Source organism: Microtus ochrogaster, unplaced genomic scaffold (genome assembly GCF_000317375.1).
Source record: "Microtus ochrogaster isolate Prairie Vole_2 unplaced genomic scaffold, MicOch1.0 UNK43, whole genome shotgun sequence".
NCBI classification, from domain to species: Eukaryota; Metazoa; Chordata; class Mammalia; order Rodentia; family Cricetidae; genus Microtus; species Microtus ochrogaster.
In genome coordinates this window covers 1,349,350-1,372,305 of record NW_004949141.1, presented here as the reverse complement: position 1 = coordinate 1,372,305, position 22,956 = coordinate 1,349,350, and the positions used below count along the sequence as shown (strand labels likewise).

At 42.4% G+C, this 22,956-nt stretch overlaps 1 protein-coding gene across 3 annotated transcripts in view; it reads right to left on the bottom strand.

Moving 5' to 3' along the window:
• Yeats2 (YEATS domain containing 2) overlaps positions 1–22,956 on the bottom strand; it is a 94,471-nt gene that overhangs the window by 14,441 nt on the left and 57,074 nt on the right. For all 3 annotated transcript variants that reach the window (XM_005368933.2, XM_026790158.1, XM_026790157.1), the window contains 8 exons: positions 15,101–15,359; positions 13,379–13,540; positions 11,511–11,695; positions 10,487–10,645; positions 6,945–7,121; positions 4,204–4,381; positions 2,771–2,899; positions 1,483–1,581 (listed from right to left, as the gene is read on the bottom strand). In XM_005368933.2, coding sequence (XP_005368990.1) covers positions 1,483–1,581; positions 2,771–2,899; positions 4,204–4,381; positions 6,945–7,121; positions 10,487–10,645; positions 11,511–11,695; positions 13,379–13,540; positions 15,101–15,359 — 1,348 coding nt within the window. The remainder of the gene's footprint in view (positions 1–1,482; positions 1,582–2,770; positions 2,900–4,203; positions 4,382–6,944; positions 7,122–10,486; positions 10,646–11,510; positions 11,696–13,378; positions 13,541–15,100; positions 15,360–22,956) is intronic.

Sequence of the window (22,956 nt, the reverse complement as noted above, 5' to 3'; positions counted from 1 at the left end):
AATTTTCTTATCTTGGATGGTGCATCAAATGGTATGTTTATTATCTCTATACCTCACTGCATGTTTTACTTTCCTTAAAATCAAAATAGAGGGCTGGTGAAGTGGCTCAGTGGGCAAAGACGCTTGCTGCCAAGTTCAGCCCCTGGAATTCACACTGTGGAAGCATAGAAATGACCCCTACAAGCTGTCCTTTAGTGTGTGTATGCCAGCATGCACACATACAATCATACAATTAATGTAATAAAAAACAAAACCAAAAGATGCTCTGCCCTAGTCAGAGATTAAATGAATCAGTCTGGTGCAGAGTGGTATCAATGCTTTCACAGCTATATTTTGCTCAAGGGCAGACAAATGCTTCCCTACGCAGGATAATCCATAAACACTGGATGGAGGCTTTATATGGTCTCTACAGGAACCAAACCCAGACCAATAAAACCATAACTAGGTCCCTGTCAATTATACTCTTCTTTAAAGGAGCATTTAGCAAATTACAAATTCACCTCCCAAAACAATGGGAACCAGAACGCCTGAAAGGCAGTCTAGCACAAATTTCAGCTTCACTGTTTCCTGTATTTGGGAAGTGTCTACATCTCCAAACCCCGTCTCTAGGATGTGACAGCTATGCTGAAGGACTGACATAAGAATAGTGTCAGAATTACACACACATAGCAGGAGGTACCGGGACCTGAGCATATGGAGTCTGTCACTGCTAGAGTTGCTATAGATAAAGGTTTGCTCTGATACACTGTACTCCACCTTCTAGTCATCTATTCTTACTGCCTGGAATGTTCTGCTGGTGCAGTCTGCTCCCCACTAACGCTCCTTCCTCACAACTATGTTGCCCCAAACTGGTCAATTTCCATAAATAAGCCCTTCAAGTCTTGTCTCTGCTGTTCCCTTAATCCACAGCCCTTGACCGCTATACAGATGAAGGGCTCTCTATTCTTTAAAAAAGTCTGGTTTATAAAGGCCCATGAAAAGTCTGTCCCCAATAGGGTGGTGGTGGTGGTAGTGGTACACGCCTTTAGTCCCAGCACTCGAGAGACAGAAGCAGGCCTAACTCTGTGAGTTTGAGGACAGCCTGGCCTACAGAGTGAGTTCCATAAGAGTCTGGGTGATACAGAGAAACCTGTCTCGAAAACCCAACTGACCAAACAAACAAAACAACAAAAGCCCCAAAAAGTCCTGACCCCAGGAGCCCTGACCAGACATTCTGAACTGTAGTACGTTAGTAATCGCTGTCCAGATCACTTGTCCTGCACTTACCAAGCAGTTTGCTATTTGTGCAACTTGTCTCAACCCAGTTAAAACTGGAGGGCAAAATGATGCCTGATGCCCCTCAATGTCTATGACATTATTTAGTTATTTGTCATATAACTGTCAAGTGGCTAGCTGACAGATGCCTGAATTTAAAACATTAAGACTACAGTAGGAAGTCGTGCATGAAACGTTGGGACAAAGACTCTGTGCAGTACTACATACCTTTTGCAATAGCTACTGGAGCAGAGTTAGGGGCAGCTGGATTTGGGACACCAATGGGCAGGACGGTAGGCAATTTGCTGGTGGAAAATGACTGAACCACTAAGGCAGAAAGAAAGGAGACAGAATAGTGACAGAAGTTAGTACTTATTCTTCAACAATTTTACACATGCATAATTAATTATTCCAGCCACACTCATTCCACCTTCTCTTATCCCTTTACCAGCTCCTCTTTCTTCCAGCAAGCCCCTCCCACTATGGTCTTTTTGTTTTGAGACTTAGTTTAACCAGGAAGCACTGCACACAGACATTGGTACGGCGCTATCTACGGGAGCACCGGTAACTTGCCAGTGGTTGAACCACTGAAGACACAACTCCTCCTCTCTCAGTAGCCATCATCTGCCAATAGGTGCCCCCAGTGCAGGGGCTGGGCTTGTGAGACTCTCTCCCATCCACGACTGAGCATCGACAGACCCAGTCCTGTCTAGGCAACCACAGTGACTACAAGTTCCTGAGTGCAATGGCCATGGTGTGTCAGAAGACAGAGTGTCATGGCCCTACTCCCCAACCTGGGGCTCTTACATTCTTTCTATACCATCTTCCTTGAGAGACAATTCATTTTAATTGCTAGTAGCAGGGTAACTGAGCTACATTCTCCAGTGTGGTCATGGGGGTATGTCAGGAAACTAAGAAAATAAAAGCCAAATAAACGCAACTCTCACACATGCTCAAAGTGTTCCTTTTTTACTTATCTTTGGAAATTGGTAGCTAGGGCCAGCAAGATGGCTCAAGTGATGTGGGATGCCCTTCTGTATACTGTGAATATGTTTTATTATCATTGGTTAATAAAGAATCTGCTTTGGCCTACAGCAGGGCAGAATATAGCAAGGTGGGAAATCCAAGCAGAGATAGAGGAGGAAAGAAGGTGGAGTCATGGAGGTGACTTACAGGTAAGTCACACCTTCGTGACAATGTACAGATTAATAGAAACGGGTTAATATAAGTTGTAAGAGCTAGGGAGGAATATGCCTAAGCCATTGGGCAAGCAGTTTTGTAATTAATATAGCTTCTGTGTGATTATTTGGGTCTGGGTGGGTGGGAAACAAAGGCTCAATCTCTGTCTACACTCAGGGGGCATAGATGGTTGCCACCAGGCATCATAATAACCTGGGTGCGCATGCACAGTCCCCCTCCCCCCACACACACTATAAATTAAAAGCTAAGAGGCATCAGCACCTGGCAGAAAGAGTCTCCCGAGCTGGAGCTGTGTGAGGACAAGGGTGGGACGCACCTTTATTCACAGGCATCAGGACAGTCTGCACGCCACCGGAGGTGTTGATGCTTAGTGGCTTGAGTTGACTGGGAATTGTCAGGACAGCCTGCTGGGGATTGGACTGACCAGAATGAATCTTCAACAATCCTACAGTAGTTGGGAAGACAAGGCCGAGTAAAGTCAGACACTTCCTTCAAGCTCCTGCCCTTTCTGCCACTCTTACTTTCTCCCACAAGGAAGTTCCTAGGACAATCACCCTTAAAAAAAAAAAAAGTTGGGGGGCTGGAGAGATGGCTCAGAGGTTAAGAGCACAGGCTGTTCTTCCAAAGGTCCTGAGTTCAATTCCCAGCAACCACAGGGTGGCTCACAACCATCTGTAATGAGGTCTGGTACCCTCCATGCCAGAATACTGCAAAATAGATAGACAGACAGACAGACAGACAGACAGACAGACAGACAGACAGATCAATCGATCTTTAAAAACAAAACAAAACAAAACAAAAGTTGAGTACAGGAGGCAATGGATAATGGAGATTTTACAATAAACTCTGATATGATATAATTTTTCAAGTATCCTTGCCCTAAAATAAATTAAAAAAAAAAGAAAGAAAAATAGGACAGAAAATTCTGCAAACACATAAAATAGAACAGAGGAAATTCTGCAAATCTAACAGAAAGGTGCAGAGCGAGGCAAAGAGCCACTCTGCAAACAGCAACCACTGCTGAGACAGGTCCTTTGGAGACAACAATGACCTGGTCGCTTTGTAGTTTTCAAATTCCTATTTTCATCCAAATACTGTCCAATAAGCAGTTGAAAAGCAGAAAGAGTACAAAGTTTCTGACCAAACATTCCAACGCTGTCCTCATCCAGTGCCCGCTGTCACTGCTTGCAATCCTCTTTGATTAATTACCTCAACAATTTGTTTTTCATTATTTCAGCGTTTATATAAATAGAGAGAATGTGTGCATTGCAGGCGTGGCTTCCTTAACCTTCTTGGGCCAAAGCTAGAGAGAAAAGTCTGTTCTTGAGCCAGGACTCGGAGTGTATGAAAAAAGAAAAGGAAGTGCCTCAAAAGGCTTATCTCAGTAATGGGAATGGTGGCACAAACCTTTAATCCCACCTATCAGGAAACAGAGGCAAGAGGATTTCTTTGAGTTTGGACCAACCTGGTCTATATAACAAGTTCCAAGACAGCCAGGGCTACACAGTAAGGGCACCTGATGACCTGAGAAGCAACTCCTCTCTCACCCCCTCACACTAAGTGTAGCTATTTGGAAAATATTTCTGGATTATATAGTAATATTTAATTGAAAACACACCCCCTCACACTAAGTGTAGCTATTTGGAAAATATTTCTGGATTATATAATAATATTTAATTGAAAACATGAATACTTCCCATACACATTGAGGCCTAGTGAAAGAAAGAGAAGGAACATCATGGTACTTACCTGACACTGTGGCTTTCCCAGGGATGGAGCTTGGTGTGGACACCAGGGATGCTGCACTGACAGAGGGAGCTGTACCCTTGCAAGTGCCCATGGTGGCCTGGCTCACACACACTTGTGGCTGCCCAGGAGTTTTGATTATAGAACCAACAGAGGATGACACAGTGGCTGATGCTTCAGGCTGTTCAGTCACGGAGACAAAAGAGGAATGAGCAGTGTAACGTACACAGCGCAGTGGCTCACACACGGCACCCTAACAAACAGCAACTCTCAGTTATCATTATTTTAAAAACGCCTGCTTACATATGCAGGCACGTGTACCGCCGCACTCATGTGAAGGTACGCGAGGGCGACTTGTAGGGTCAGTTCTCTCCTCCCACCACATGGGTCCTGAGAATTAAATTCAGGTTGCCAGCACACACCTTTATAAATTAAACCACCTCCTACCCCATGTTTTTTTTTTGTTTGTTTTTTTAAAAATAGTTCCTTTAAATTTTTTTTTTAAGATTTACTTTTATTTATTTGCTTGTGTGCACGTGTGTGTTATGTTTTTTTCAGGTGCCTGCCTGCAGAATCCAAGAGAGGGCATCAGATCCCCTAGAGCTAGAGTTACAGGAGGCTGTGAGCCACCTTACATGGGTGATGGAAACTGAACTCAGGTCACCTGGAAGAGCAGCAAGTGTTCTCAACTGCTGAGCCATCTCTTCAAGCTGTTCTCAACTGCTGAGCCATCTCTTCAAGCCATAAAATGATGATTTCTCGGGGCTGGGGATGTAGGTCACTAGGTAGAACACTTTTACCTATTGTGCATAAAATCCTGGTTTTGATGCTCCCATGGCATAAATTGGGCGTGGCACATACCTGTAATCTCACTCACAGGTAAAAAGGATGGTTTCTCTAATTTAGTAGTTCCTCTATTTTTACATTTCACAGACCAGCAAAGTTATTTTTTCAGTTATTAAAGAAAAAAAGGTCCACTAGATAAGATATACTTTTTTAAATTAAAAAATTATTATTAGTGTGTGTCTGTGTGAGAGAGAGAGTCTGAACATGTGGAGAACATTACCTCGGGATCCAACTCAGGCTTCCAGCCTTGCTAACCCACACGCTTTACCTGCTGAGCCATATAGCCAGCCTTATGTAACTTTATGAAAAGCCATTCAATACCAAAAGAGAGGATGTATTTTCAGAATGTATAAATGGAATAAAATGACTTTTATTAAAACAACTGAGAGGAAAAGTAACAGTACCATGAAGACTTGAAAGGGACATCACTGCAGAAAGCTTCGACCAGAACAACTGTACACTGCAGGACCCTCAAGAGTCACAGCAGACAAAATACTTGGATCAGAGAGCATGTAGAAAGAAAGCAGCATGGGCGAATATGCCATACAAGGGCTGCAAGGCACAGCAGCACAACCGTGATCAGGCACAAGAGGCGGTCACAGGCTTGAGAAATAGATAGTTTAAAAGGAAAACAAATTTCTCCAACAAATGATGTTAGGTCAGCTAGGTATTTATACAGAAGGAACGAAGCTTGGTTCTAAAATCTGACACCACAAACTAGAGCCAACTCAAGATGGACCAAATTAAAAGAGATGGACCACGGATTAGCCACAGCTTCGCAGACATGGCATCAAATAAGCAATGAAAGCAAACCTAGTAAACAGAACTTCATCCAAATGAGTGCTGTCTGTGGTTCAGAGGATGCTACCAAGAGAAGGTGGGCTGCTGAGATGGCTGGGCAGGTAAAGGTGCTTGCCACACGAGTCTGCTGACTTGAGTTCAATTCCAAGAACCCGAAGTGGAAGCAGAGAATCAATCCGTATACAGCAGAATGCACTCATCCACACATTACACATAAAGGATTTAGAAAGTGGAACACATCTACTTTGTCAGTTCCTAAAATATTAGGAGGTACTATAAGAGCCAGCTATTCTACTCCTACCTCTGTAAATAAAAAAAATGAAATGTGTACATACATGTTTCTAGAAGCATTCCTAACAGTAAAAAAATTGGAAACACAGATGTTCCATTAAGTGGTAGACAAAAACAACAACAAAAAAACCAACTAGATATCCATAAATCTAAGTATTATTCATATACAGAAAAAATAGAAGATTGATAAACGTTAGAATGTAGATAAACCTTGAAAATGTTATGTGAATGCCTGTAACTCCATGAGGCAGAGGCAAGGGCCAGCCTGGGCTACATAGAAAGACTGTCAAAACAAGACAAAAAACACTAACTATAACTAGGAAGACATAAAAGGCCATATGTATAGCTGCATTTATAAAATTATAAAATTCTCCAAACAGGAAAATCCATTTAGAAAGATTTGAGCAGTCAAGATGGCTCATGAGTAACAGTTGGAGTTTAATGTCAAGATCCCACAGTGAAGGGAGAGAACAGACTCCTCCAAGTTGCTTCTGATCCCTAACGTCCTCCCTACCCCCCAACCCTTACCCACAAACACATACTAAAGTAAAAACAAAAACACAGAAAAGGAAGCTTGGTGTTTTGCACAGGGCTGGAGGGAAACGGGGTTGCTATGACAATGACAACGTGGAAAGAGCTGATGAGAGAAGTTGGGCAGCCCCGTAAATAGGATACAAACCACCGAACTACGTTCTGGAATGGTACGTTTCATGCTCTGTGAATTCTATACTTCAATTTTAAAAAGGACCAGCAAGCCCCACTGCTGTGCCTGGGGATGTCCTGTTTGCCCATCCTCATTTTCACACCTGATGTGCAGCTCCATTGGCTGAGAAGGTCACAGCAGGGGAGGGAGCAGCCGTGATCACCCCTCCCGACACACGCAGCATCGTGGTCCCAGGCTTGGCAAGTTGTGAAGCTGCTGGCACAGACTTCAGGGTGTTGTCAGGTAACTTCACCAGTGAGGCCTGCCCAGCCGTAGCTGCCTGCAGCAATCAAAAGGCCAAGTGACAAAGCTGCACAACTTGTTCCTCATCCACATTTGAAACATATTTAAGCAAGTCGTGCCAATCAGGACTGTGGGATGCAGGAATCTTTCCAACAAGCTGAATTCTACAACCACCGAGGTTCCCTTACACTAAAGTGGAAGAAATAAACAAATGCATTTGCAAATCACCATTTGTAATCTGTATCTTCAAAGCTATCAGGCCCTGCTTTCAAAATAACTGAGTCAAAGTTTTCTTAAATGTCATGGAGTATTTCTGTGGTTTCTGTGTGTGTGCATATCTGTGAGCATGTGAGCATGTGCAAAAATTTTAATTACTATTATCTTGGGTGGGGGCAGTTGTGCACACGCCAGTTGGTTCTTTCTTTCCATCTTTCCATGGGCTATGAGGACTGAACAGGTTGCTACACTAAGTGCCTCTACCTCTTTTTACATGGATACCTGGGAATCTGAACTCGGGTCTTCCTCCTTGAGTGCTCTTACCCGCCTTTCCAGCCCCACACGGAGGCTTCAAACAGGAAAAATTAAACCTGGGTAGGGCAAGATTCACTCTGGTGGTACTCTGGGACAGATACAGAGTCAGCATTTATTATTTATCTTATTTATCATTTCAGGAAGGTTAATGATGCTCCATGACAGATACAGGGCCAACATTTATCTGTTTGTTTATTTGGCTGCCTGTCCAACTATTCATCTATCCATCCACCCACCCATCCATTTATTTATTTGATGTCCGCCCACCCACCCATCCATCCACCACCCACCCATTTATTTATTTGATTGTCTGTCTGTCTGTCCGCACACCCACCCATCCATCCACTGGGGGGGGGCAGGGTCTCTCTATGTAGCACTGGCTGGCTTCAAACTCATGAAGATCTGCCTGCCTTTCCTTTCCAAGTGCTGCGATTAAACATGTCAACATATCCAGTCCAACAATACCTCTGTGTCTACAAATTTCACTCTTTGAATTCCTTAAAACAAGACTATGAAGGCCGCTGACTCAATCATGTTTTGTGTGACTAAACATCCGGTACCTTAACTTCTTATTGAAAAGGTGCAATAAAAACACTACTATATGCCATTCAAACCAGTTTTTCTTTTTTTTAGTCAGTTTTGAGCTCACTCTCCTCGTGCCTTAATCTCCCATGTGTCAGCACTACAGGAATGCAACAGCTCACCTAGCTCACTCACCTCCTAAGTAAGTACTAGTACTGTTAACTTTAGGTTTGGTGCTGAGGATCAAACCCAGGTTCTCAGGACTGCTAGGAAGATTCTACCATTGAGCCACACATAATCTCAAACTCTCTATAGTGAGATTTATCAAAATGATCACCTAAATTCTGAGACATCTTTAACAAGTTCCCCCTCAAACTAGGCCTTTAATCCCAGCAATTGGGAGGCAGGACTCCTGCTTCTGTGAGTTCAAGGTTAGCCTAGTATACATAGAGAGAACCTGTCTCAAAAAACAAAGTTTCCTCTTCTATAATTCTAAGTTCCCTTTATTTTATTATTTTTATGTATCTGAATGTTCCTCCTGTCATATGCAGATGTGTACCATGTGCACGTGGTGCCCACAGAAGCCAGAAGAGGACACTGGATCCCTGAACTGGGATTAGAGACAATTGTAACCTGTCCTGTGCATGCTGGAAACAAAACCCAGGTCCTCTGGAAGAACAGCCCAAGCTCTTAACTCATCTCTGCAGCTCCTTTAAGTGTCCTTTATATTGCTATTGGTCTTTGTGCCTTACACATTTTTGCCATTACATAGTTTGATGAATAACTATTTATGCTATTCAATCTTCATTGCAGATCTTTGCTTTGATCCCGCCCCCCCAAAGTTTATGTTTCATAATGTTGAAATGTTTAGAGTTACCATGGAAACAATCCTCTGAGGAGGTTTATGACGGATTTAAGTGATGGTAACTGAGGTGAGATAACCTACTCTAAATGTGGTTGATACCATCCCTTCATCTAGAGTCCCAGGCTGCTTCCTGACTGGGGAGGCAACATGCCCACCTGCCTCCTTTCTGGCTGCCATGACTTCCTACCAAGGTGAACTGTAATCTAGAACTGTGAACTATAATAAACCCTTTCTCCCTCTTTCCCTCTCTGAGGTTGTGTCTGTCAGCCAGTTTGTCACAGAAATGAAAGTACAAAAATTAAGAATTGTGAACTAAACACATCCCACCATAGTTTTCCATTCTTCCCAGTACCAAAATTATAACAATGATAGAAAAAAGTTGGGCAGTGGTGGTGTACACTTTTAATCCCAGCACTCAGGAGGCAAAGGTAGGTAGATGAGTTTGAGGCCCACCTGATCTACAGAGTGAGTTCCAGGACAGGCTCCAAAGAAAGCTACACAGAGAAACCCTGTCTCAATACCCCCCACCAAAAAAAGACATAAAATAAAAATAAACACCGTCAACTGTGTTCAAAAGCTCCTCAGTGAACAAGTGATTATGTATGACAACCAAACAAAAACAACCCTAAAACTTCAAGAAGAAACAACCTAAACTGCCGAGCTATTAAATAAGTTAGAAAAATAGTTGAGCAAATCAGACAGATAACTACTACCGATCAATATCTCTTGAAAAATGCTAAACAAAGTCTGTTAAATTGAGCCCTGCAAATATACTGATAACAGATAAAACATGAAAACGAAGTGTGGCTTGCTCCAGAATTATATACACGGTGGAACAGCAAAAAGCAATGTGACAAACTTAAAAAGCTGAAAATCTTATTATTGGCATAAAGGACAAAAAAATGTGTCTATCTGTCAAAACAAAAACAGAACCAAGGACCCAGTACCCAAGTTCTGAGACAGGAGCCTCCAGGCTGCTCTACACGTCTCTGCTCCTGTGATTTACATCTTCTCATGGAAGATCACAATGTCCCGACTCAGTCAAAATCCTGTGACTGTTTCTTTGGTTTACAGAATGCTGTGGAAAATGTGTCCCTAATCCTAATCTGCCACAGCATTTACTATGTGGTGTGACGGCTGAAGTCATATAGTTTACGAACTGGGGTCTCTCACATGAAATCGCTTCCACAGAAACTTTAAAGTTAAGTGTCGAGGAATCTGTGTCTCCTATGGAAGCAGATGGCCATCCTCTCTATCAGGTGCACCAGGTTGTTCCACTCCCATATCTCAACAACCCTTGGCCTTTCTCCTCGTTCGAATAATATGTTCCTAAACCTGAGGTTTATACTCATTTCCCTCAACTGTTTCGTTCAGTTTCTTACATAACCTTAGCTTCATTAGGATTTCCTCCAGTTTGTATAAAGAAAAGCAGATTAACAGCATAATTGCCATGCATTAGGTGTGTTAAGTGTATACGCACTTACCTGTGTAAACAAAGTGGTTTTCTGTCCAGAGATGACTTTCAATGTCTGTTGTCCCTGTGCAGAGGATGAGCTCACTCCCAGTGTTCCTTGAACAACTGATGCAGTAGTCAACTGTTTTCCAGGTGTCTGGGGTGATGGTTGTCCAACTAAGAATGTACCCTAAGTTGGGGGAAAGAATTCATGGAAATACAATGAATCTGATCACTTTCAACTACAGTCTGTAATGACTCAGCTGCCTGCTACAAGTACCTGAAGTGAAAGCCAATTGAGAGTCACCAGGAAGCCTATCCTATGCACTGCAGTTGCAGAATAGGTTTAAAAATGCAACTGAATTCATTCCCAGCCTTCTCAAGGAGAATGTCTGGACCAAATCTGACTACACCTTTGGAGGATAAACACTTCAGCGACAAGGAAAAAGAAGGAACAGAGCTTTTCCTTATTAAATCCAACCCAAACACCACAGTCTGATGCTGCCTCTGGTTTTCCTAAGAGCCGGATTTCAATTGTACATTAATACTATTTATTAATTCATGGATGAATGAGGGCAATTAGCATAGCATAAGCTTTCTCTGGAGAAGAAAGATGTGGATTCAAATGCAAACTCTACCATTCGCTTAGCAGGAAGTTTTTTTTTAAAAAAAGATTTATTTATTTATTATATATACAACATTCCTTCCATGTATGCTTGCATGCCAAAAGAGGGCACCAGATCTCATTATAAATGGCTATGAGCCACCATGTGGTTGCTGGGAATTAAACTCAGGACCTCTGGAAAGGCAGTCAGTGCTCTTAACCTCTGAGCCATCTCTCCAGCCTCCAGGAAGGTCTTACATCAATTATTTAAATATTTCTGAATATATCTTTTCACCTCTCAAAACAAAACAAGCTCAAAATACAGATTTATAACATGGCTAAAATGTTAATATTGACCCCTGATCCTAGAATGGTAAAGGCAAATCAACAGTAATTAAAGGCATTTATCAGGTAATTAAATAATTTACAAGATCAGGTAAACTTCCCAGACCTGGGGAGTTTGCTTGAGGATGTAGGATGTGTAAGTCAGGTGCTGGGATACCCCTCCTGGGCCAGTGGTGCTTGGGGTTCCTCCTGCTCCGCTGCCACCGCCGCCACCTCCACTGCCTCCCCCTCCTGCACCACCACTGCTGCTGCCGCTGCCACCGGCAGCAGCAGTCGAGCCAGACTGGAGGTCTGCAAGCACAATGAGTGACAGGAACATCACAGAAAGTAGCTCGACAGAAGAAACAGTTGAGGAGATGCTTTGTCCACGCTACCATTCCTCTATGATCTGCTTATCCTATGATGAGCGAGGAAAACTTCCCCCAAGGTTTAAAGACGAGACTGAATCTACTTACACCTTGAACACTTGTAGTCTGGAAATCTTAAATTCAAAAACTTCTGGACACGAAAGTAATACTCAAAGTTCTGGATTATGGAGCACATTAGAGTTCAGATTTTTCTGGATTACAGATGATTACTCAATAAATCTATATAAATATTCCAAAAACTGCAAACTCTGGTCCCAAGCATTCTAGACAGAGGACATTTAACTTGTACTTCCAAAAGGATCACAGCCAACTGTATCTTAACTCTGACTACAATGACAAACGTCCTGGACAGCATTTTGACTTAATGCTGTAAGATGAGCGTTTAAGAGATAAGTGGTTTTAAATCAAATTATCTGTCTTTGGCTCTAAGTTCCCAAGTCTTTTTCAGATCTCACTCCAAAGCTGATGGACTTTTCTCTTCCTTCCATGTTGGTGAGTAACAGGTAAGATCTCCCTGGACTGTAAGCATATGTTCAATCTTCCTCAGCTTGATTACAGCGAGCACAACCCTTCTCAATAGTCTGTGACCCCAAGGACACTGTAAACCAGAGGTTCCCCCGCTTCAGCAGTGGAGTACTGAGGCTGGCCTTTCCTTACGCAGACACTGCACTACTTGGGGGCGAGGAGACCGGACCAGACTAAGCAGTAAAGGCCCGCTACAGAAATGGCAGTGGCTCGCCTGGCAATGGTGGCGCACGCCTTTAATCCCAGCACTTGGGAGGCAGAGGCAGGCGGATCTCTGTGAGTTCAAGACCAGCCTGGTCTACAGAGCTAGTTCCAGGACAGGCTCCAAAGCCACAGAGAAACCCTGTCTCGAAAAACCAAGAAAAAAAAAAAAAAGGAAAAGAGCCGGGCGATGGTGGCGCACGCCTTTAATCCCAGCACTTGGGAGGCAGAGGCAGGCGGATCTCTGTGAGTTCAAGACCAGCCTGGTCTACAGAGCTAGTTCCAGGACAGGCTCCAAAGCCAAAGAGAAACCCTGTCTCGAGAAAAAAAACAAAAAACAAACAAACAAAAAAGAAATGGCAGTGGCTTACACAGTGCACTGAGTCATTCTTTTCTCCCATCTAAGCATTTACCAGGCCTGACAAGATGGTGCACATTTGAGATAATTTGTCAACAGACCAGGGAGCCTGGCTACTGTAACATTACACTTCAACTCAGAAGAAAATATGTACTTTTTCAACACCACCCACACTGCCACTGTCAAAGCAATGTTTTACGTAACTAAATAAACTACCTGGTTTCCTTGGGGCTTTAGACACACACTTAGCTTGAACCCAGAATTCTCAAACCTAACAATACAACTAAAAACTAGCCACAGAGACAACTGGCTCCTACCCTTGCACTCTGCTTTAGAAAACAACCCAGACACTACAAGCAGATGAACCCTTCCCCAGTTCTTCGCTAATACAGCCTGAGTAGCCAGGCCTCTCCACAACCCATCTGATCCAATCTCCAAAGACAACAACCCAACTGTCCCTCAGCTGGATGAGATGAACCCATGCAGAGATCCAGGGACCAAGTGATGGAAACATGGACTAACTGGCATTGTTGGTAGCTCGCAGGATGGCTCCTTGAGGAATTAGCAGCAGCTTCCCTTTTCCTGAGGGGTTCTTGCTGTTTGTGGTAAGGTACAGTTTAGTGCCTGGAGGCAAATTTGCCAAGTTGGCCAAATTAGTGGCTGGTAGCTGCAATGTTGCCATTACTAAAACGATAAGAAGCAAGGGGGAGGGGGAGGACAAGAAGATAAGATCAACTATGGAAAATATTCTAAAATTAAAACACGGAACAATTAACATACATATTTAAAAACACTAACGAAGAGTAAATTCAGTTCATTTTCTAAATGTCTTAAACTAAAAATAATTTACATACTAAAAAAGCCTTCCACAAGTTAATGCTGTATATCAACAGGCTGAGCCTACATCTTAATTTTGCATGCCAATGAGCCTATCTCCCCAGTCCTGACGATTTCTTCTATCTTTTGTCTCGTCCCCTGCTTTGTAAAGAGACTCACTACAGAGATCAGGCTAGACTCAAACTCATGCTTTCCCCACACACCAAGGTTGTTAAGTATGAACCACCAAGTCAGACTCACACACACTTGCCAATTTTTTTTTTTTTTCTTTTTTGAAGATTCACTATAGGGGCTGGAGAAGTGCACTGGAAGTTAAGAGCACCAACTGCTCTTCCCAGGTTTGGTTCTCAGCACCCACACAGTGGCTCACAATCATCTCTAGCTCCTGGTCCTAAGGATTTGTCTCCCTCTTCTGGCTCCTGAGGGCACTTCACACACACAGTTTACAGACATTTATGTCGGCAAAACATTCATACACATAAAATAAAAATAATTCCCCGGTTTCTTTTCTCTCTCTCCTCTCCCCCCCCCCCCCTTAACTGAGAACAATGATTTTCCTGGAGAGACTTGGGAGAGTGGATGACACCCTTTTACTGTCACTATGGTACTTTGCATGATTCCAATGGGAATAGCAAAAGGAACCAGCAGAGAGCAGCCACCACCAACTGCAGCAGGAACAGACCCAAATGTCACAGTCAGAGAAGAATTTGTAGACAATATTCAACAAATACTGAAGCTAACTAATTGCTAGGGACTGTGGCCACATGAGGAAAACAAAGTTTCTTTACTGACTGTACAAAGCTTTCAGGCATCAGATTTACACATAAAATAAAAATAAATAAACCTCAAAAACAAAAGATCTTAGGCATTTTGTGTTCGTGCTCTCAGAAACATTGAGAGCGATAGCTTATTCATGCTGTTCAAACTTCAGCTTGGTAGAGTGTTTACTAGTTAGACATTTCAAATGTAGCTGAAGCACACCTCAAAGTGGCCAAGAATGGCTGAAAGACTTGAGACCTGCATCATACAATCTCTGATTTTTATTTCACTCGAACAGACATCTACAGTGCATACATAAAACTTAAACTACTTATAGATCTCTATATAAAACAGTGCAGGTGTAGTGGCTAACCAGCACTTTCCTAATGGTCTGTGGTCTGGATTCGATTTTCCTCACCCACACAGTAGATCTCTATGAGTTCAAGGCCAGCATAATCTACAGAGCGGGTTCCAGGACAGTTAAGGCTACCCTATCCAGAGAAACCCTGTCTCAACCCCATCTCCCCCCCCCCAAAAAAAAGAAATCCATGAAAAGAAACCAACAATACACTTTTCTAGTTAGAACCTGGCAGCAAATCGAATCATAGTTAATTCCATATAGTGAGGCAATTAATTTCTATCAGTTACCTGAGCCCTGGGAGCCACTCTTCGGTGGGCCAGCAGCTGTGACCTGGGTCTTGGTTAAGGTCTGTACTGGCTGAGCAACAATGGTCCCTCCACCTCCACTCACGATTGCTTTGGCAACTCCTTGGGTGACCACTTGCTTTGGACCAACTGTCTTGGTGACAGAAGAACTGGCCTTGGCGACAAGGATTTGGCCACTACTGATTGCCACAGCCTGCTTCACTGTGGAAGGTAAGGTAGAGCCCACAGGCACGCCAACAACCTGCTCAAGACAAAAGACAATTATTATTTTGCATAGCTATGTTGAGTTCTCTGGGGTTGAAGCAGGCACTCTGCTCCAGTAAAAACAAAGCCAATAGCAGGGGTTGAAGTTGGGTGATATCACACAAAAATCTAACTATAGAAACAAAGGTGCCAGGACACAAAAGAAAAATATCTCGTATGGTTTAAGTATTGCCATAAAACAAAAGTTTAGTGACAGTCCCAAAATTTCCACTATAATAGGAAAGCATTATACATACACAAACTTAGAAAAGATAAATACAAAACCCAATTCTCAAAAATATTCCTAATATAGTCAGGCAGTGATGGCACACACCTTTAATCCCAGTACTCAGGGAGGCAGAGGCAGGGGGATATATCTCCCTGAGTTCAAGGCCAGCCCAATCTACAGAGTGAGTTCCAGGACAGCCAGAGATACACAGAAAAACTGTCATGAAAAATCAAAAAGAAAAAAAATCCTAATGTTTTTATTTCCAATACCATTCAATGTTCTCTGTAATTAGAACTGGGATCACACTACACATAGTTTTACAACATTAATAAATAACAGAAGCGTTTTCTAGTGTTGTATTTCAAACCATCTTCAGTTGACCAGGTATAGCACAGGAATACATAAACATCCATATAGCATCCTGTGCTGCTGCAAAGAAAGGGGCTTCAAACGTCACATTATGAAAACTGCAAACCCCACCCCACCCAGACTGTTCTGTAAACTCTGTAGTCTGCCCATCTGAGTGGCCCTGTCTTTCCTCACCATGAGACAGCTTTCCACCCGATACTAGGGAAAAGAACCTTTTTATTTACCGCTCCTCATCTCTCCCTCCTCGAGGACAAACACGGTTAAAAAAAAAAAGAAAAAGAAAGAAAGAAGAAAAAAGGAAACGTTTTAAATAAAAATACTGAATTGAAAAAAATTTACTCTGGGTTCCATGTATTCCAGGTCAGCCTCAAACTTGCTATATAGTTCAGGGTGAGCCGGAAATTCTGTAAACCCTGTGTGCTGGAATTACAGGGCGGTGCCACCAAGTCCAAAGTATCTGATTCTGGGTACTGAACTCAGGGTTTTGTGAGTGGTGGTGAGCACGCTGCCACTTGAGTTACATCTCCAGTCCCACTTTAAAAAAAAAATCCAGAACCCCAAAAAATTAAATTGTAACTGTTTCTAAAAGTAATTTCTTTTTAATTAAAAAAAAATTTAAGCAGCTTGTTCTAAGAGAATAAAGCAGGAAAATGTTAAATTAGAAAAGATAATTAGGGCTAGTGAGAGGATCCAGTGGGTAAAGGGCTTAACTCATAATCCCCACTCTGACCCCGGGAGCCCATCCAGTGGGTAAAGGGCTTAATTCATAATCCTGACAGCCTGAGTTTGACCCCGGGAGCCCATACAGCTGGAAGCAGAGAGGCAACTTCATAGTTGCTCTCTGGATACACATGCACGCCCTGCCACATACGTGCCTATAAACACAAATAATAACAACTCAAGAAGGAAACAATATTAACTGAGTCACAAGAAATGTAGGCCTCCTGCCCTTATTTAACTTATTGTATGTGGAGGGCAGAAGGCTGGAAGACTCCTGTGGGGGTTAGCGCTCCCACATGCGGGTTCTATCAGCCTCGGGGTCTAACATCTCTACCTATGTATCACAATGCCCTCCACTTTCTAAGGCAAAATAGAAGTAGGCAGCACTTTTTTGATGTGGAATTCCCCTCTGTATGCTATGAGTATGTTTTATTACCATTGGTTAATAAGGAAACTGTTTCAGCCAATGGCTTAGCAGAGTAAAACCAGGTCAGAAATCAGAACAGAGATAGAGAGTAGGCAGAGTCAAGAAAACATCCTGTAGCTGCACAAGGAGACAGAAACCTGGAATTTGACTGGTAAATCACAGCATAGTGGTGATACACAGATTAAAAGAAATGGGTTAATTTTAGATATAAGAGCTAGCTAGGAAAACGCCTGGACTATTGGCCAAACAGTGGGGTAATTAATACAGTTTCTGTGTGATTACTCAGGTCTTGACAGTCTCTGCCTACAGGCTGTGTGTGCTCCTGCTCATCTACACCTCCAGCACTTGGGAGGTGGAGACAGAAATTAGGAGATGGAGGTCAGTCTGGGCTACATGAGACCCTGTCTTCAAAAGCAATGGCCGGACAGATGACCCCTGTTAAGCGTGCATTTACTCAGCCAGAGGCCCTGAGTTCAGTTTCCAGCACCCACATTGGGCAGCTCACATCCTTGTAACTCTAGCTTCAGGAGATGTGACTCCTTCTTCTAGTCTCTGTTATGGTTTGAAATAAAAGAGCTGCAGGTCCCCGAGGGGCACAGTGGCAGAAATGCTGCAGGTCCCCAAGTGGTGGCAGTGGGCAGCGGGCATGAGACCACGGTAGGCCACAAAGGCAGCTGGGTACCAAGCAGAGAGCTGTGCGGCAGGTGAAGACAGAGACGAATAGGCATGTCATGCAGTGTGATATTGGATATTTATTAGTGGGTTATGGAGGAGAAAGAGGGGAAGGGAAGAAGGGAGAAGAGCAAAGAGAGAGGCAGAGAGAGAGAAAAAGAGAGAACCAGAGAAGGGGAGGAGCCACAATAGCAGCTACCTCCTAGAGAGACAGAAAGGAAAAAGAGCTCAGAATGGAAGCAAAGATCCGCCCACCTCAGCAGTGGAGGGGGGAGTGGGTGGGGCTTGTCTCTTAAAGGGACAGGACAGACCATTACAGTCTCCAAGCACAGGCAAGCATATGCTACACAGACACACAGGCAACAAAACATCTAAACACATAAAACATGCTGGGTGGTGGTGGCGCACGCCTTTAATCCCAGCACTAGGGAGGTAGAGGCAGGCGGATCTCTGTGAGTTCGAGGCCGAGGCCAGCATGGTCTACAAAGGGAGTTCCAGGACAGGCTCCAAAGCTACAGAGAAACCCTGTCCCTGTCTCGAAAAACCAAAAAATAAAAAATAAAACAAAATAAAGATTTTCAAAAAGGTATGGATGGAATTATTTCTAGAAAGAACAGACTTCATCTGGAGGAGAAAAAGACCACACTAAAGCAAATATGCATATGCTAATATAGGAGAAAGCATTTGACTATTTTATGTGATATATATATATATATATATATGAAGAGTTGGATAGTGATTAATTATTTTCAATATTTTAGTGAAATACTTGAATTATTAAAAAGTCAGAGGTGCTGTGAAGACAGCCCAGAGACTAAGAACAAGAACTGTTCACTCAGAGGACTCAAGTTTAATTCACTGCACGTATGCAGGTAGCTCATAACTGCCAGTGACACCAGGTCCAGGGGCATTCAAGGCCTCTGGCCTCCAACAGCACCTGTACTCACTTGGATGTAACTAAACACACACACAAAATTAAGAAAATAAGAGTGGTAAGCAGGGTGTCAAGATAGCTGAGCAGTGTAAAGCACCAGACTAAAGTGTCAAGGGAACAAAAAATAAAAAATTGCCAGTTTGCTGGTGGTGGGTGGCACACTCCTTTAATCCTAGCACTTGGGAGACAGAGGCAGGTGGATCTCTGTGAGTTCGAGCCCAGCCTGGTCTACAGAGTGATGTCCAGGACAACCAGGGATACACAAAAAAGCCCTGTCACAAAAAAACTTAAAAAATAAAGTAACGGGGGAGGGGGGGAGGATAGAACACAGTGTTATAAAGGATTAAATGGGAATAATGGAACGAAGGGTTAATTTAGGATGGAGGATGTGAGGGTGGGGGTAGAGAAGAAACTACGGGAAAGGATAGCTAACATTAAAGGCCTTCCCTATCAACCCTACAATAGGGCACAAAATCTCAAATAGACACCTTATACTAGCTAATAAAAAACCCCAGGAGCAGGAATGAATTACCTTTTTGAGTTGTTGAGCAACTTTGGGGCTTCACTCCCAAAGCTAGCTGGACAACACAAACTGGACTCAATGGTGGGAGATGACACCCTACTCCAAATTGGGTGGTATGGTGGTTAGCACGAGAACGGCATTCACAGGTTCCTATATTTGACCACACGGTTTTCAGTTGGTAAAAGTGGTAAGGATTAGGAGGTGTGGGCTTTGAGGTTTCAAAAGCCAGCTCTATTCCTAGTTAGTATTCTCTGCCTTATGCTTATGATCACATGTAAGCTCTCAGCCACTGCTTCATACTCAAGTCTGCTTGCCTACTGCCATGCTCCCTACCATGGTGATCATATCATCTTATCATAGCAATAAAAAAATAACTAAAACAGATGGGTAACAAAGGAAATGTGAATATATTGTATCAGAAAAATCATCCACCACGACCAAGTAGGTTTCATCCCTGAGATGCAGGGATGGTTCAACATATGAAAATCTGTCAATGTAATCTGTCATATAAACAAATTGAAAGGGAAAAAAAAACCCCATACATGATTATCTCATTAGATGCTGAAAAAGCCTTCAACAAAATATAACACCCCTTCATGATAAAGGTCTTGGAGACAGCAGGGATACAAGGAACATACCTAAACATAATAAAGGCAATATACAGCAAGCCAACAGCTAACATCAAACTAAATGGAGAGAAACTCCCAGTGATTCCACTGAAATCAGGACAAGACAAGGTTGTCCACTCTCTCCATATCTATTCAATATAGTTCTTGAGGTTCCAGCTATAGCAGTAAGACAATAGAAAGGAGATCAAGAGGATACAAATTGGAAAAGAAGTCAAACTCTCACTATTTGCTGATGACATGATAGTTTACATAAGTGACCCCAAAAACTTTACCAAGGAACTTCTACAACTCATAAACACCTTCAATAATTGTAGCAGGATATAAGACTAACTCAAAAAAAATCAGCAGCCCTCCTGTACACAGATGATAAATGGACTGAGAAAGAAATCAGAGAATCAATACCCTTCACAGACAACATAAAATACCTTGGAATAACTCTAAGCAAACAAGTATGATGAGAGATTTTCAATGAGGAACTTTGAGATGAGAACTTTAAAACTTTCTGAAGAAGGAGAATGAACACACCAGAAAATGAAATTCTCAAAGTCTTAATAAAAACACTTTATTTTATATGTACAGGTATGGAGGTAAGAGGAGCAACCCATGAGAATGATGCTTTCTTCCCATCATGTCTTCTCCATACCTCTGAGGGGCAATCAAAGAGCTTCTATGAAAAAAAAATTCTTAACGCATAAAAAACGGAAGAAGGGGATACAAGACTGTTATTTGAGTCTTAAGATTTAATGCCAATACCCACTGCCCTTTTTGTCAGACAAGTCTTACTATGGATCTTGACCAGCCTGAGATGTTATGTAACTCAGGTACTTGGAGGATGGGCTCAATGGGTGGCTAGGGAAGGCAAGGTTAGCCCTAACTGGCCTCTAGGCAGCAATCTATGAATAAATGGTTGGATTTCAACTGGATTTTTGTTTCTTACTCAGGGTCCTTATTGAAATGTTAAATAAAGCAGTTAGACAAAGGGAACAAAATAAAAGGGATAAAAATAGGAAAGGAAGAGGCCAAATCATCCATTTGTAGACAACATAGTACCATAAAAAGACCTTCAAAATGCCACCAGAAAACTCTCAGATCTGTTAAATACCCTAAGCTAAGCAGTGGGATACAAATTAGCAGCTTTTCTATATACCAGTAACAAACCAACCTGTTAACAAAAACAAGAACAAAACAAAACAAAACAACAACAAAAAAAATTGGATGGTGGAAATCTTAGTTCACAAAAGCTTAAAAAAAAAATCAATTTAACCAAAGAGCTCTACAATGAAAACTTAAAAGGTAGAGGGACTGGACAGATGGCTCTAGTTAATTAAGAATAAAAAATTAAAAAAAAAAAAAGCACATACTGTTCTTGCAGACGTCCCAAGTTGGGTTCTTAGTATCTATATCTGCCTGTAATACTAGTTTTAGGGGATCCAACAAACATCATATTCTTGAAGTCATGATACTGGGCTCCTCAATGTCTTACTGGGGCATAAAGGCCTATTTGTCCCTGAGGATCCATAGGCAGTTGGTGGTTGCTGGGGAAGAGAAAAAGACTTTTTTCTTGGTACAGTCATTAGTGAGGTACCCATTCTCCTGTTGATAATACGTCACCCTAATAAAAATAAGTTCTCCTGTAAACAATACTAATGAAGCTTAATGAATCACACACATACACACACAGGATCATCAGGAGTGAGAAGAGGAAGGTAATGAATGAGTAGGTAAATATAACCAAATATATATGCATGAAAATATAACAAACCCATTATGTATACTTAGTATATGCTAATAAAAAAATTGGGGCTGGATGGATGGCTCTACAGTTAAAAACCACAAGCTGTTCTTTCAGAGGACCCATACTCACTTCTTGGCACCTACATGGTAGTTCACAATACCTGAAACTCCAGACCCAGAGGATCTGACACCCTCTTCTGGCCTCCATGGGTACTAGGTTCACATGTGGTACACAAAGATAAAAAACACTAATGCACATTTAAAACAAAACAAAACAAAAGATAGGGAGGGAGGGAGAGGGGGATAGAAGGGGGGGAAAGAGAGAGAGAGAGAGAGAGAGAGATATCAACATCCAGGGGTAGTGGTGTACACCTTTAATTCCAGGAATCAGGAGGCAGAGGCAGGCAGACCTCTTTAAGTTTGAGGCTAGTCTGGGGTACATAGTGAGACCATATGTAAGGAAAAAAAATAAGATCACATTTTAACCTAGCCAGAATGGCTCTCATCAAGGTAACAATTCACAACTATTGGCAATACATGGACGTGTCCATTCTTCTGATGCTTTAACTCAATGTTATCGTCTACAATGTTCCTGTTCATCAGCCCCAAAATCAAGTTAAGAAGAATTTGCAAAAAGTCTCATGCTAATTTAATTAACTTCACAAGTTCAGATGCAGGCTGCACGCATAGTTATCCGGGCGCACAGTTGGTTGGGAGCTGAAGGTTGGACATGCTTAATAGATGCTCAAAGCTACAGCCCCTTACGCTCAATATGCGTGTATGCGTGCCACAAACAAGATCCATATTAGATACTGTTTACTGGTCTCACTCTTGCTAATTCTTATTTAGTCTTGAAAGACAGGAGTTATTATTCCTTCCTGGAATATCACATAACTTTGCTGGGTTATAGAAGCAATAAGCCCTTAAATTTGAGAATTCCAACAAAAAAAATCTTGACACTGACGTCTGGTTACACCTTACTGCATCTGTCCTATTAAGCCTGCTGAGTCCTCAACTCTTTTATTTAAGGGTAGTACCTCTTCCTATCATTAAAAACAAAAACCTGGTGACAGATAAATCAATTTCTATTGTTCTAAAGTTGTATGGAGGAAAGCTAACCCTTTTGGACCCTCCTGTTTGGGTAGCTTTGAGGGAATCATTTCAGCAGTCACATGTGCAGAGAGCTCCTCATCTTGAGTCTGATGCATGTATAAACTACTCAGACAGGGATGTCTTCGCCCATGCTCTCCCGAGTCTCTGCAGTTCTTCCTCTTGCTTTTCTTTCTCAGGCACCTTTAAGTATTATTCATAGCATCCTTACACAAACCCAACCACTTTCTCAGAGTGGACTGGCTGGA